General features: G+C 39.4%; 1 protein-coding gene across 3 annotated transcripts in view; it reads right to left on the bottom strand.

The window, feature by feature from the left end:
* The window catches only part of QPCT (glutaminyl-peptide cyclotransferase), a 43124-nt gene that overhangs the window by 14329 nt on the left and 12152 nt on the right, over nt 1–16643 (bottom strand). Inside the window, exons 1-2 of one of the 3 annotated variants that reach the window (XM_019742144.3) lie at nt 11071–11294; nt 2291–2395 (exon numbers count right to left, since the gene is read on the bottom strand). In XM_019742144.3, coding sequence (XP_019597703.3) covers nt 2291–2395; nt 11071–11190 — 225 coding nt within the window. In that variant the 5' untranslated portion in view covers nt 11191–11294. Of the gene's footprint in view, nt 1–2290; nt 2438–11070; nt 11295–16643 lie in introns of those variants that run through there. The other 2 variants (XM_019742140.3, XM_019742152.3) reach the window with 2 other exon arrangements.

A 16643-nucleotide genomic window follows, 5' to 3' on the forward strand; every position in this document is an offset into this window, starting at 1 on the left:
AACCCTGAAGCTCTACTCTATAAATTATAAAACATCTGATATCTAGTTCTCAAAAAGGCCTCAGGAGAAAAAATAAAATTTACACCATTGTTATTTAAAAATAGTTCTGCATGAAAGGTACTAACGTTAGTTGAATTAAGGCTAATTAGTCCCTCATAATAGCACAAGTGTCATCCACCTCATCTTCAAAAGTGGAAACGCTTTATTTTATAGCTTAGGAAACAGTTTTCAAAAAATTCATGGTGATTTTCTTCTCAAAAAATTACAAAATTGAATCTCTTAAGTGAGATTTCTAACACAACCATCCTGTTAGGATTACTGCCACATCAGCTAGATGACGTATACGCAGCCCTGCAACAGTGCCCAATGCATTCCCAAATATCGTCAACAAATTCCTCATTTGCTTCCACCCCTATATGACATAGAAAATGTTGCGATAGGTTCAGGAACACCTTTAAATGAATATGTGTTTGTTATTCACAACAGTATCTATGTATATTACTTGTTCTATGTATTCTGTTAAAGCTACATAAAGATTAAAATGGCAATATATGATATGTTCATGGACTTCTAGAGGCCGCAGGCAAGGAACCTCAGGTCTGAAATATGTGTATATGCTTCTGGGTATATACAGCCTTCTGAGCAAATGGTATGGGGAAATGAAAAAGGTTGAATTGAATATTATAGACTTAGATTTTCTTCTGATGAGGAACTGAGGGTTTTGGAAAGCTCCAGTAAGTGCCCTGAGCTTCTTTTAACAAAATGCTTGGGGAATGAGGCCTGGGGAGCAACATTAAAATGAGTGGTATGTGCCTCACTCTCCAACGCAGGCATGAAACATCCAAAGCTGGAGACATTTATGAGCACACACCACAGAGCTGGTTCCCCCAGCCACTGGTCTCCAGTGGTAGAATGGAGCTGTCTAGCAGATTTGGGTCTAAAATCTGGCCTCATCACTACTACGTGTATAACCTTGAGCAAGTTAGTTCATATACCTATACCTCAAGTCTTTTTTAATCTGTGGCACTCGGATAATAATAGTATTCACATACGAGTGTTGTTGTGAGGGCTGAAAGAGATCATCCATGCAAAGAACTCCGTAAAGGGCCAGACCTAAAAACAGTGTTCTATGAAAGCCCTCCATCATCATTATTATTCCTCACTCTACCTAAAAGTTAGAAAGAACTAAAGTGCTCTTTGGGGCTCCACCATTTAATTCTTTAGAGGAAGCAGGAGCTTTTTGGATAAAAGACGAGGTCAATGGAGCAACAGACAATGGCTGTCTGGACTAGACTTGAGAAGCAAAAGACATATAGATAAGAAGGACTTAACAGTTGTGCGTGCAGGTGTCACTCTGTCACATTACTGGGGTGCCTGAAGAGTTAGGCAGGTAGAGTACTCTTAATGGAGAATAGGAGGGGCCTGTCTCCCCCATTCCTTCTCAAGCTGCAGCTTGAAAGGGGGCTAGTTTGAAAAGGCAGTCATTTAGAAGTGAGGTTTCAGATGGCTTAGAAAGACTGACCGTAAGGAGGCAAAGAGACATTCAAGGTCTAGCCCAGTGTATGGCTTAATCTACCCTCTATAGCATTGTCTTTCAAACTGGAGTGTTAACATCAGTGGGTCTTGAAATCAGTTTAGTGAGTCATGACTAAACATTTTTCTTAAAAACTAGTAAAATAGAACTAACAATATCATACTAAATTGCAGGTAATGAGTATTTTGTGTCAGTTAAATCTATCTTATGTTTGTGTGTATAAAATGTAAAATATACGCTTTTTATTTTTAACTATGGGTCAGAGTCAGAAGCTTGAGAAGCACAGCACTGGAAAAGTAGCTTATCACTGATCTTGACTCTCCCTACAGAGAGAATACCATTTCCCAAAGGGGAATGAAGGCCTGATAGGGCAGGAACTCACTCTTGGCCTAGAACTGTCAACCAAGGACTGGCTAAGGCTGTTGATGTTGGGTGTTTAGGGTCCAAGAAAACTTGGTTGCGTGTCTGAGTGTCTTGGTTGTTATAGAAATGATCAAGAGCTGAGTACTTAGTACCCTGTCTGACGCTGCACCCCAGACAAAGATTTTACACATAAATTAATTCAAATTAACATGCATCAATTAATAAAACAGACATTTACTCTCAGTTGTTTGGTTTTCTTGGTTGCTTATTTTGGTAAATATTACGATGAGAATACAGATCCGAATATTAGATAACTCAGAACTTTGGATATACTGTCTCTCACATGAAAGCAAAGTATCCAACAACATTTAAGTTTGTCTGTTATGTTCTCACCTGGCGAGCAGCATAGCTTCCAGGGGATCCTGGATATCGCTCTATCAGCAAGGGTCGTAAGTCATTTTGCCACATTTCAGAAATACTGGTGCCTTCTGCAACTTGCTGAAGAGACGAAGAATTCAAAATGGCTGGTTGGTGATAATTCTGAGGATTAAACAACATTATTTAACTGGCTATCATTTCATAATGTTTAAGACTTACCATGAGACATTTGCAATTGAAAAATATTTGCTTTGAACCTCAAAATAAAGGAATAGCTCTTATGCTATAGGTACATTAAACTACTCAAATTTAAAATTGGCCCTTTAGATCTATAAAGTTAAACTAAGTCTATTGGCAGTTTATTTTAAAAACAAAATCAATATAATGCTTTGAGCTTGCAAATTGATATTTAACAGTCATTTCCTGTGTAACTTTTAATGACTTTTGGTACAATTGCTTTGTAAAACTAAGGTTTTTAAGGAGAGGCCAGATAGCTTAGTTGGTTAGAGTGCAAGCTCTCAACAAAAAGGTTGTTGAGATTGAAAACAGCAACTGGACTTGGAGCTGAACTGTGCCCTCCACAACTAGATTGAAGGACAACGACTTGGAGCTGATGGGCCCTGGAGAAACACACTGTTCCCCAATATTCCCCAATAAAAATTAAAAAACTAAGGTGTTAAAATCTCAGTTATTGATTCCTGTTCTTAAGAAAACCCAATATTTTAAAAATTGGAGGCAACAAAACAATATACTTTGTTACCATAATTGCTTTATAAAGGTAGTGTGGTGTTACAAAATAAGCACTGTCTTGAGGTCAGAGAAGCTGGATTAAAAGCTGCTGGCCGCCATTTATAGGTTGTATGACCTTGGGTAATTCCCTTAACTTCTCACTCCCCTCAAAAAACAAATAAAGAAATTTGAGCTAGATCAGCAGTGACCAATATAGTAGCCACAGGCCACACGTGACTATTAAGCTCTTGAAATGTAGCTAGTCGAATTGAGATGTACTCTAAATATAATATACACACTAAATTTCGAAGATTTAATGTGAATAAAATGTAAAATATCTCATTAATAATTGTTACATAACATATATTATTAAAATTAATTTCACCTGTTGCTTTTCACATTTTTAATATAGCTACTAGAAAATTTTTCACCTCATATGTGCTCCTCATTGTTTATTTCTGATGAATAGTTCTAACCTAGATGATTGTTGCAATTCCTTTCAGTCAGAGCTTGATGATTCTATAACCCACGAAATAGAACACTTTTTACCTTCAGTTAAAATTATTTTAATGTTGTGTTAATGCTCACACTCTTATGCACACTTGTATAGTAATTAAGTGAACCTTAAACAACTAAAGAAACATAACATTCAAATTTGTATTTTGAATATTACTTTACACCTGCTGTATTTTCTTTTGTAGTAAAGAAGAATCTTTTATTTATTCCATGTTTATCAGGTACTCAGTGACGCGCCTCCTACAGGGAAATGAGTAGTTTCTTCACTAAGGGGAATGATGAAGGTAACATAAGGATATTAAGTTCTTTGGAGTGCAAAACAGAAATTGGGGGAAACTTGTCTCGTTTAGGGTCCTTTCCAGGATCAGCATTGTTGAATATGTTTAAGTAACCAAATAAGGTATTTTCACTCGCTATCAAATACTTCATGTGGCTGGTGAAAAACTGTGGCATAGAGAATGATTATTGCCTAGTTACTTATACTCATCTACATTTGGCTATGTCTCAGCATTACCCTTTGGTATTATCATGCAAAGAGCATGGATTGTGGGTTCAGACAAACCCTCTCAACTCAGCCTCTCAGCTTAGCCCCCCACCACTTATTAGCTGTAACTCTAGTGCGGTTACTCAACCTCATTAAGGCTCAATTTTCTCATCTATTTAATGGGGGTAAGAACACCTACTTCCTAGGATAATTATAATTAAGTGAGCTAATACATGTAAACTGCCATAGTAAATAATCAATACATTTTAGTTCTATTACCTTCTCCAAACATGAAAGAGGTCAGAGCTTGATAGACCACTTAGAGATGATATAGTCCCCATTAAGTCTTGCATAGCACTTTGAGAAGAAAGCTAAAGCTAAAAGACAAAACTATGAAAATGCGAGAAGGGAAAGAAGAAAATGGAGGCAAAAAGGCAGAAGACTTCCGTGGTTAATTATTACTCAACCCAGTCAACAAGAGCTTGTCTGGTCTCTCCTGCTGCCTCATGAGCCCGAGGCAGGGCCACGAGCCCCAGCTTACCATGCTTCAGTGACCCTGGCATCCTTTCAGGCCCCAAAGCTGTGTGAGGCTGTGCCCTTCTGGGGCCTTTACATCTGTGGAGCCTTCTACCTCGAAGGTTTTTCCTTCCCTCTTCACCTGGCTAACTCCTGCTCATTTCAGGTTGTAGCTCGGAGGCCACTTCCTTGTGTTTTCACTTGTTTAATGCCTGATTTCATACAAGGTGTCAGCTCCATGAGAGCAAAACTCTCTTATTTTCCACTCTCTACCTAGCTATATTGAGCACTCAATAAATATTGGGTGAATTCGCCAAATAAGGAATTGACAGGTGACTATGTTTCTAAAAGTATCTTCATTAAGACTGTGTTTACCAACTCAACAACAAAAAAACAAAAAACCCAATTGAAAAATGGGTAGAAGACCTGGAGAGACATTTCTCCAAAGAGGACATACAAATGGCCAATAGACATGAAAAAATGTTCAACATCACTAAACATCAGAGAAATGCAAATCAAAACCACAATGAGATATCACCTCACCCCAGTCAGAATGGCTATCATCAACAAGACAAATAGTAACAAGTGTTGGAGAGGCTGTGGAGAAAAAGGAACCCTCATACACTGTTGGTGGGAATGCAGACTGGTGCAGCCACTATGGAAGGCAGTGTGGAGGTTCCTCAAAAAATTACGAATAGAATTACCATATGACCCAGCAATCCCTCTCCTGGGTATCTACCCAAAAAATCTGAAAACATTTATACATAAAGACACGTGTGCTCCAATGTTCATTGCAGCTTTGTTTACGGTGGCCAAGACATGGAAACAACCAAAATGTCCTTCAATAGATGAATGGATAAAGAAGTTGTGGTATATATACACAATGGAATACTATTCGGCGGTAAGAAAAGATGATATAGGAACATTTGTGAGAACATGATGGATCTTGAGAGTGTAATGCTGAGCGAAATAAGTCAGACTGAAAAAGCAGAGAACCATGTGATTTCACTGATACGTGGTATATAAACCAAAAACAACAAAAGAACAAGACAAACAAATGAGAAACAGAAACTCATAAACACAGACAATAGTTTAGTGGTTACCAGAGGGTAAGGGGGTTGGGGGGTGGGAGATGAGGGTAAGGGGGATAAAATATATGGTGATGGAAGAAGAATGGACTCTGGGTGGTGAACACACAATGGGATTTATAGATGATGTAATACAGAATTGTACACCTGAAATCTATGTAATTTTACTAACAATTGTCACCCCAATAAATTTTAAAAAAAGAAAAGAAAAATAAAGCTAGACACTTGCAGGGAAAAAAAAAAAGACTGTGTTTACATTATAATAAAGTAAAATGGGCATTTTGCCATCACAAATATCAAATCAGCTGAATGTTCAAGCAACTATAAAGACAGAAGAGACAGGTGGCCACCTGCAGCAAAGGGCCAGGAAGTGCTGGCCCTGGTTCAATGTTGGCGGGCTATGTTCTTTTTGAATTTCTGATAGTCAATGCTTGTTGTGATGATGATTTAGAGTTGGGTTGGCCCAGCGCAGTTGTTGTGACCAACAAGAACTATTGTTTCAAAAGCTGTTTGCACAGTGACTCCTTTTCTACTTATTGACAATTATGGCATCCCAAGCCTACCTGGTCACTGTGGATGACGTCCTTCGCTTCATGTCCACAGTGAAAGGAAATCAAGCTCATATTTAAACAGGCAATTTATGGAGGCTTGAAAGAGTTCTTAAGGGACTTAAGAAAAAACAGGGACAAAACAAATCACCCTCCAGCATCTTTAGCTGTAACAGATATTGTGGATAAAACATAGTTGACAAATAGCACCCCAGAAATGCTTACTGGATGAATAAAGGGTAAGTTCAGCAGACAGGCCCATTGATGTTCCTGAATAGAGAGGCCTACATGAGTAGCTCCTTAGTCTCCTGGCTCAACCATTTCATTAACATACGTCAATAAAAAGCCCTCCTCCTCTCTGTCTCCCCGGGGTGGAAAGATGCTCCTGTGAAACCATAGAGAGAAAAGCTTCCCAGTCCATGAAGGATAGAGAAGGGGAAACAACCACACTCAGGTAATTACTTAAGCCTTTCTATTCATTAAAGCCCTGTATGGAAAAGCATTTGACTTCTCCAACCTAAACAGTACCCATTTGCTTTTTATGAAACCTTACTCTCAGAACTCAATAAATATAAAAATCTATGTGCAGATGAGAAGAAGGAATAAGAGGAGAAAACCGGAGAGAAAGTGCAGCCTGGGCCTGAGGAAAGTAAATGAAGCAAGAACAGTGTTGAGCCAATGTTAATTGCAAACCCCAAACTATTCTAAGCTTAGTTCAGTTAAAAGACATGTCGACAATTTTCTATTGGCACAGGCATTCTCAGAGGAATGAGTCTCTATTACAGCCCCTGCCTTGTCTTTTCAAACCCAGGCAAAAAGGACAATACGTCTGCTTTGGGTGACAAGAATCTTTCAGCTAAAAATGTGTGAACCAGATACCCTGAAGCATCTCCTCTAAGCTAATCACATGGTGCCAGGCCAAAGAGGGTTTTAATTACATAATTTGTAGAGCTGGCCCAGCTTGCAGAGGGATTTGAGGTCCCAAACCATTGAATGAAAGGGAGCTCGTTACAGCATTCGATTCCAGTTTCCATCCCATATGAGTGTCTCCCAACAGTACTCAGGATAATACCTGTGTCTACTTCAAAATTCAAGTAAAGGCAGCATTTACTGAACTCCTTCTGTGTGTCAGATGTCACTGATATTACAAATGCAGTTGTGGATGAGTTGGAAACTGAATAAGGTATAGTTCTGTCTTCTTGAACGCGAGCAGCCCTCTACCTAGAGACAAAGCAGTGCAGGCTTTAAACACAGTTTAAGGTCAAATCCCCAATCCCTGACTTACTAGCTGTGACTAGGATAACTTTCCTTATCTGCAAAATGGATATTATAGCATTTATCTTAGTAGAAGCTCAAAAATGGGATATTTTTCTCCCCCTGTTAGGTTTTCTCCCCCTAACAACCCCTGTCTGTTGAAGTCTCTGCTGCTGCTTCCCTACGAATCATAGTGAATGGAGGGGTAGATGGGTGACTAAGGAATTTTATTAGAGCCATGGAGAAGGGGGACCCTCAGCACTTTTAGAATACATGTGACTCCAGAAGCAGAAGAATGTGAAATGCTTGGGAGAACAGTAAAGAGTCTGCCAGAGCTGACCCTGGAGGAGGACTCCTAGATGCAGCCAACACTCCTCTACGTGGTTGCTCTGTTCAAAAAATATGACCCTCCACCCCCAATATGACTTGAATTTTTCTACTTCACCTTTCTTATAATAAAGGAAAATCCTACCATTAAAATGCATTGAGTCCCAGCTTTATGACAAAATATAGAAATAATTTAAATACCCAGCAATAAAGGGATAGTTAAATTATGGAATGACGATTTTGCAATCATCAAATGATACTTTCAATGAATTTTATTGGCTCAGGGAAATGCTCATGCTATATTATTAAGTGACACAGCAAGATATAAAACTGTATATACAGCACAATCTCTAGTATGAAATAAATATTCATGTGTGTGTATTTAAAAATATATAAACCTTTATTGATCATTTACTATACGATAGCCATTGTGCTAAGTGCTTTACATGAATAGCTCATTCAATTCTCATAAAAACGTCTGAGACTGGTATAATTTTATCCATCTCTATAAATACAAAAACACACAACACACATTTATATACGTGTGTGTGTGTGTGTGTGCGCGTGTGTGTAGAGACAGAGAGAGAGAGAGAGAGAGAGAGAGAGAGAGAGAGAGAGAGAGAGAGAAGAAATAAAAACACCAAAATTGTTAACAGCAATTATCTCTGAATGTAGGATTATGGGTGACGATAGTTTTCTTTTTCGTATACTTTCCTAGTTTTCTAAAATGAGCACATGTTAACTTTACAATTGGAAGACTTCAAGAGAAGTCTTTTTAATGTATTGGAGTTAATAACTTCCTGTTTGAAAACATATGAAGCCCTCTTAGCCATCATGATTGCACCTAAGGGAGGACTGATTTAATGAGATTCCTTTTAACAGCTGGGTGATGAGGTTGTACTAAAGGAAAGGTTCTGTGCTAAAGGAATTAGATTGGGGATCAAGGTGGGAGGACAAGACTCAGGAGAAGTAATTTTGATACACAGATCAACCCCCATAATAATGACCTTTAAGCTCTTCGGGAAAAGGGGAAAATAGGAAGAAAAGAGAAGTTTCTGAAAACAAACTACCAATTTTGGAATTCCAGTTAAGGTCCACCCTGACCCAGAAAGGGGGAAGTAAGCTCTCTCTCTGGCCTTCCAATCCTCCCACTAGCCTCACCCTTCTTCACTAGCTGGATACCGTTCCTTGAAAACCGTCAGCCAGGACTCATCTACCTTGGAGAAGAGAGTGGAGGAAGAAAGCAAAAATGAAAGCTCTTCAATTCACTGGCGTAATTGTGGTCAAGTTTCCTCATCTGTAAATTGGGGATAAACATACCAACCTCACAGGGGCACTCTGACCTCCATGTGATAAGATTATATACAAGATACCTGTTACCCAGATGCCAATGCCCTTAAATATACACCTGTGGGCCCACCTGCGAATTTAACAACTTACAATATTGCTTCATGGGAAAATTGCTTGCAGGTTTCAAAAAAACAAATCACAATCTTCTGAGCAGAGCCATAAACTAGCGTTGAACTGTTTTTACATATTAAATGCCACTTCATTTGAAAGAACAGAAAAATTGAGTTCAAAATCAATGCTTTACCACACCTCACCTTTTGGCAGACCGGTGTAACTAGGGCACACCTTGCGTGGTTAATATATGCAATTTAGAGCAGGGAGGTATGTATTTCAGTGTGGACTAATTATTTTCCCACGTGGCCAAATGTCCTGGCCACCTGAAGGACTTTATGAAGGCCTATAGAAAAAGGGGGCAGGAGACCAGAAATTGTGACTTGTCATGACTGATTTTGTCATTTGCCCATTTGCTTACACCATTTGAAAGCATCCAGTTTCCTAATATAACACTGAGTAAACGCTTCTTCAAATAAATGTAAAAGGGACTCACCTGTGCTTCCAAAGACATTTCTCAAAAGTTAAATTCTCACGAGTTTAAAACATTTTAAGAACCCAGCACCTTCTCCCACCCACAAACACATCCTACCTACAAATGATCCCTTCAAAGCAGCTAGTTCAAACTGTTCCCATCTCACTTACTCCCACCATTTAGATGGATCCTAAAGACACATTGGCCAGCCGCCACCTTCTGGTTCTTCATGCCCCCTTCCCAATTTCTCACCAGAAAGGTACAGTGAAGTGACGGAGAGGATTTGAGTATGTACCTCAGTGTTCTTCAGTGGATGTTAGACCTACTGACGAAAGTTGTTTTTCTTATAATGAAGTTATTCCTCAGTTGACTTCCTGTATCCCCACCAGGTTCCCCGTGTCTGGTGGTCTCCATGTGTAAGTGAGGGCATGTGTGCCCCTGAATGGTGACACTAATTAAGTCTAACCCAGGGAACTGGACAGGGCTATTCATCTACATTTGAATAGCATATGCCTTTGGCTGGGCGGAGGGGCTGGTGAGCCAGTACAGGGCTAGTGCCCAGCATTTCAAACGTGTGAGTAAATACAGGCATACTGCGCGCATTTAAAAGATCTGTTCAACAACATTGTCAAGGTTTATATTGCTGCTTTTCTCAGTATCTTTATGAACACACCATTTTACTCCAATACCATTAACACTTGCTCAAGTCCCTAGCAATTTCATGATTTCAAAACTGTTACACAAGAAAGGGAAATCATTGTGAACCTACTCACTCCACCCAGAAGGAACTCGCATATCACTTTTATCCTAAGTTCCTTATATGAAATTTCCACATACAACTAGATACATTGCTCTGACAATTGCATTTTACGCTCTACTAAGACAAAAAAAAAAAAAAAAAAAAAAGATATTTTAAAGTAAAACATGTCTCCACTGAAGCTCCTTCGGAGCTGCTCCGCTTAAAAATCTAAAATGGGCAAACAACACACGTACACCCAGAGACTGCATGGAAACTTCAACGTCCCAAGGGCGTTCTGGGATGCAGCAGTCAGCACACACACCCAGGCGCGCCCCGCACCCCGGCTGCCGGGAGCGTGGGGACAGCGGGCCTCGCGGGTCCGGAGTGGGCGGCGGCGCGGCAATGCGCCCTCACCTCCCTGCGGGCTGCAGCCCGCGAGACACACTTCCTGTGCCTATCAATACCCTCATCAGACCGCAGCCGAGGGGAGGCCGGTGACATCACCCAGCTCCCGTGGCGTCCGGGAGGCCAGCGAGGCACGCTGGTGAGGACGCAGAGCCCCGACTCCTCCGGGCGCCCGAGGCGAGCACCGCTCCCTGGGCCGGGGTTCGCGGCTCTGCCCCGCCCCCCGCCCAGCCTAGGTGGGGCTCTACCAGCCCCGGGTACCCGCACCCGGCAAGAGTCACCCAGGTACAATCACGCAGCTGCAGCCCCTCACCTTCTCCTGGGTCCAGGCTGCGGCTCCCCGATTGACCCCCCAGGTCTCCAGGGGCAGGGCAGCCACCAGCAGCAGCAGGTGGAGGGTGCCCACCACGCTCCGGTCCCCGTCGCCTGCCATCTCTCGGAGGGTATCTGAGCGCCGATTCCCTGGGCTGCTGGCGGTCACGAGCCCGGGAACGCGCGTCCTTCGCCTTCCCTCTTCTCCACCCTTGGGTCGACTGCGCCCGCCCCCCCACCCCCATCGCCTCCCGGTCGCCTCCCCACTGCGTTGTGCAGGCTGAAGCCACAGCTCTCCTCCCCACGACCTTAGCTACCCCAGGACTGGGCTGTCCTGGGAGGCACAAGCTTCCGAATCTAAGGGAAGAGAGATGGCCACTTCCTTGTCTTGGAGAGGAAGAGAGGAAGGAAGGAAGGAAGGAAGAGACGCAGAAGGGGCATTTTTAACATCTCCAGTGCCATAACAGGGAATAGAAAGGGGAGGGAGGCTTCATCAGACCCTGTGGTGTTATGATGTGTATTCCCACAGCTGTTCTTCCCACAGGGAATGACATTTACTGGTACTTCTCCACGGGCACTGGGTCCTGGGTGCTTTTCTGTTTTTCCCTCATTTAATCTTCATAACCATGTGAGGTAGATATCAACCCCATTTTACAGATGTGGAAACTGAGACTCTCTGCCTCCATACAATGCCTGAACTGGAACCCTCAAAGTATTACCATTATAACAGCCCATCACATCTTTTCTCTTTTTTCTCACAAATAGTTACCTTGCCTTATAGGAGACAGACTATCATACTCCCCAGCTGAGAGGTATGGTTGAAGCAATTATTTGAAATAAGTGAATTCTAACATGTTCATAGTGGCTCTTCAGGCAGTCATTTTTCCCAATGCATGCCCCAAAACGATGTTTACTTTGTAACATCAAAGATCACTGTTATCGAGATAATTCTAGAAAAAAATAAAACAATATCTAATTTTATCTGTAGGTTTCTGGTCTAAGTTGTCAGGACAATTACTAACCATCCTCTTTTACTTCCACAGTGAGGATTAGGGCATGGCCTGCCCTGAGTCATCTCCTAGTAACAGATCCCAGGAAAATGGGAACTGAAATAGACCTATTTCCCAGGGAGCAAAGGTCTGAAGGTAATGGAGTCAGCCAGAAGGCTCACTGACTCTATTTTCTTAGGCTTGGCTATTAGAGTGAGTTTCAAATGAGAGGGCTGACCTGGGAAGACACTGTTCTGCCCTCCTCAGGAGCTACAAGGGAAGACCGGATGTTAAGTACCTACTTCCCTGGTGTTCAAAATTACCCTATTCATGTCTGAGAGTCTTGAGTGACAGTTTGTTCTGGCTTAAACAAAATTAAATAGCTTCTTTATTATATTCATGGACAGTTCTTCTGATAATCTGACCACTTCAAAACCTTCCATTGTTACAATATTTAGAATAAAAACCACTATCACATCTCCCAATACATTTCCTTTCTTGTTGCTTTCACCAACCTTGAAATCATGGGTTTCCCAAGTGTCTGGGTAACAAACAGCCTATCTTATCCTATTATCTTTTCCTTTCCACATATGATTCCTATAAGAGAGAAAAGGGAAGGTGGAAATAGCAAACCTATATGAAACAAAATGTTAAAGATAATATCATGCTCAGTATTTTGAATGATAATATCATTCAAAATAAGAAATAAGAAAATGCTTGAATTAAAATACTCAATACACATAATTTGATGATGATTTTCCTTTCCCAAGGGTTCTCCAATTTTGGTTATATTGGAGTCAATAAGATGCTTTTGCAGTTTGGAATCTACAGGAAGCAGACTCTGAGACAGAGTTCAGCATTCAGGACATGTATGAGGGAGTGCCCCTGGGAAAACCCCTGAGGGAGGGAGAGGAACAGGACTGGGCAGAGAGCAAAGTTAGCAGGGAAGTGGACCCTCTTCCACAGCCTCACCTAACCCTGGAACTGAAATTGCCTGTCAGTGTTGTTCCACCATGAGTCAAAATAGCTGGGGCTTTATACCCTCACCTCAATGGGGGTGATTTCCTGTAAGCAGCTCTCTGAAGCCTAAGGCCCTGACAGCTAGAGGCTGTCTGCCAACAGCACTCCAAAAGCAGGAACAGAGTCCTTCTCTGAAGGGGGACGTCTAAGCAGTGCGTCTCTGTATCCACCGGTAATGCATTCCTGTGATGTATCTCATACAAATCTAAAACATTTTACCTAGTAAGTGAAGCTTCACGATTTTAGGAAATTGTGTTTTTTTTAATACATGTGGGCTTTTCTGACAACCTTCCATAAAGCTACAAATCCAAGAAAACTTTCTACTTACTTGTATATATCCCTACCTTCCTTTCTTGTGCCTTATACATTAAATGTCCTTTCCCTTTGCTTCACTCATTCTTCTTGTCTCACCTCCTTCATTCTGGAAACTTTCTGAAATCCCTATATCTGCTATTTTTTTCCCCTACTGCAACATTTTTTTTCTTCAAATTCTTCCTATGGAAGATGACCCATGACTATTACATGTAATTAAATAATTCCAGGCCGTTTTTCATTATGGAAAAAGAATTTTTTTGTGTGCACGCAGCGATAGCCCTATTCACAAGGGGAGTGGTTATCATCTTTATTATAGTATAGCCTATACTGTGACTTGAACCACATTAAGGACCCAACTGCTAAAAAAGATCTTCCCCGCGCAGTTGCCATGGCAAAATTTTTATACAGCTAGTCCCATCTGTAAAGTGGCACCGTTGGACTAAAGCAGTAATGACTAGAAATTTCTATTAAAAGAGTAGTTCTCAAAATGTGATCCATGACCTCCCCCCGACCCCACCCCCAGGATTCCCAAAGACCCTACTTGATGTCTGCAAAGTCTAATCAATTTTTATAATAATATGAAAGTAAGATTTGCTTTTTCTTACTGTACTAATTTTGCACTAATGTTGTAAAAGCTATGATGGGTAAAACTCTGGCACTTTAGTACTTATCAAAACAGGACACAAGACTGTACTATTACAAAAACAAAACTGTACTTGCAGTCATTGTATTCTTCACTGCCATGCTTGGTAAAATTAGGGGGGTAGGGAGAGAGAGAGAAAAGACAGAAAGATAGAAGAAAAGAAAAAGAGTCAGTCTCCCTTAAGAATATCATTGGTGAAGCAATAAAAATTGTGGTTACTATTAATGTCAACCCTTGAGTACTTGTCTTTTTTAACAGCTTAATTGAGATATAATTAGAATACATTAAACAGTACCTATTTAAAGTATACAATCTGATGAGTTTTAACATGTTTATGTTAAAAGTAAAAAGCTGATTACACCATCACTACAATAAAGAGAATAAAAATATCCATTTTTTACCCATACGTTATTTAAATTGCATTATTTAGTTTCGAAACAGTTGAGGATTTCCCTGATATTTTTTTGTTATTGATTTCAAATTTAATTCTATCATGGTCAGGGAACAGATTTGCTATGAATGAATCCTTTAAAAGTTTTTGAGAATTGTTTTACAGTCCAGAATATGATCCATCTTGGTAAATATTCCTTCTGTACACGAAAAGAATGTGTATTCTTCTGTTACAGAATGCTCTATAAATGTCAAGTAGGTCACGGTAATTGATAATGTTCCCCACATCTTCTATATCATAACTGATTTTCTGTGCTCGTTTTATTGATTACTAAGAGAGTGGTGTTGAAATCTCTGACTGTAATTGTGTATTTCCCTATTTCTTTTGCTTCTATTAATTTTTTTATCATGTATTTCTAAGCTTTCTTATTAAGTGCATAAATGTTTAGGATTGTAATGTTCTTTAGACAAATTGATCCTTTATCATAATGAAATAAACCTCTTTATACTTGGTAATATTCTTTGCTCTGAATTTTTTTTCTAGTATTAATATAACCACTCCAACTTTCTTTTGATTAGTGTTAGCAAGGTGTATTATTTCCCATCCTTTTTACTTTTAAACTATTTTCATATATATATATATATATATATATAGTTTAAAAGTAAAAGTAAAAAGGATGGGAAATATATATATATTGGATTTCTTGTAGGCAGCTTATAGTTAGGTCTTGCTTTTTTACCCAATTGGACATTCTTTGACTTTTAAATGGGGTAGATTATTTATATTTAATGTGATTAAACAAATAATCTGCTATTTGTTTTCTATTTGTTTGACCTGTTCTTTGTTCACTTTTACCACTTTTTCTGATTTATCTTGGATTGACTGATTTTTTATTATTCCATTTTGTCTTCTTTGTTAGTTTGTCACCTATACCTCTGCTTCGTTTTTAGTGATTGTTTTAGGATGTGGCATATACATCTTTAATGTGTCACTGTCTACCATCAAGAATTATTACATCAATTAATGTATAGAAGTACCTTACAATAGTATACTATTTCCCCTCAGAGTCTTTTTGTATTGTTGTCAGATATTTTACTTCTAAATATGTTATTAACCCCACAATATGTTGTTATTAACCTCACATTAAACAATTATCTTTCAAAGATGTTGTTAAAATAAGGGTTTTTATTAAAGTCTTTTTCATTTACCCACATATTTATCATTTCTGACATTCTTCCATCCTTCATATAAATACATATGTCCATCTGGTATCATTTTCCTTCTGCCTAAAGGATGTCCTTTAACATTTCTTGTAGCACAGGTATGGTGGCAATTGCTGTATACTTGAAACAAATTGCATTTTGCCTTTGTTTTTTAAATAATCTTTTCTGAGTATGGAATTCTATGTTGACAGATATTTTTTCTTTCAGTACTTTAAAGATGTTGCTCCAGCATCTTCTTGCTTGTTTTGTTTCTGATGAGAAATTGGCTGACATACTAATCTTTGTTCCTCTGTATGTAATGTGCTTCAGTTTGTCTTAAGATTTTCTCTTTATCACAGTTTTTAAGTAATTTAATTACGATATGCCTTGGTGGATTTTTCTTTATGTCCTTGCATTTTGGATTAACAGAGATTCTTGGATCAGTGGGTTTCAAATTTTTACCAAATTTAGAAAAAATTTAACCATTATTTCTTCAAGTATTTTTATCCCCCCTCTTCCTTTAAGGTTCCAATTACACACACATCAATTTGTTTGAAGATTTTCTACAATTCACCAGTGCTCTGTTTTGGGGAGGGGTTTGTTTGTTTTTCTTTTTTTTTTGGTCTATTTCATTTGTTTAGCTTTTATTTCTATGTCTTCAAGTTCACTGATCTTTTCTTTTGCAGTGCCTAATCTGTTATTAATTCCATCCAGTGTACCTTTCATACCAGACGTTGCTTTTATCCTTATCTGGATGTTTGATTTAGATTTTCTCTATTTAACATGCTCAACCTTTCCTATACCTTCTTGAACATATGGGATATAGTTACGGCAACTATTTTAATACTGTTACCTGCTAATATATCATTTGTGTCATTTCTGTGTCTGTTTCTATTGATTGATTTTTCTCCTCATTCTGGGTTGTATGTTCCTACTTCTTTGCATGTCTGGTAAGTTTTTTATTAGATACCAGATGTTGTGAATTTTACTTTTGTGTGTGTTAGGCATATTTGT

This window comes from Rhinolophus sinicus, chromosome 2, assembly GCF_057876585.1.
Source record: "Rhinolophus sinicus isolate RSI-liver-muscle chromosome 2, RSI-T2T, whole genome shotgun sequence".
In the NCBI taxonomy this organism is placed as follows: domain Eukaryota; kingdom Metazoa; phylum Chordata; class Mammalia; order Chiroptera; family Rhinolophidae; genus Rhinolophus; species Rhinolophus sinicus.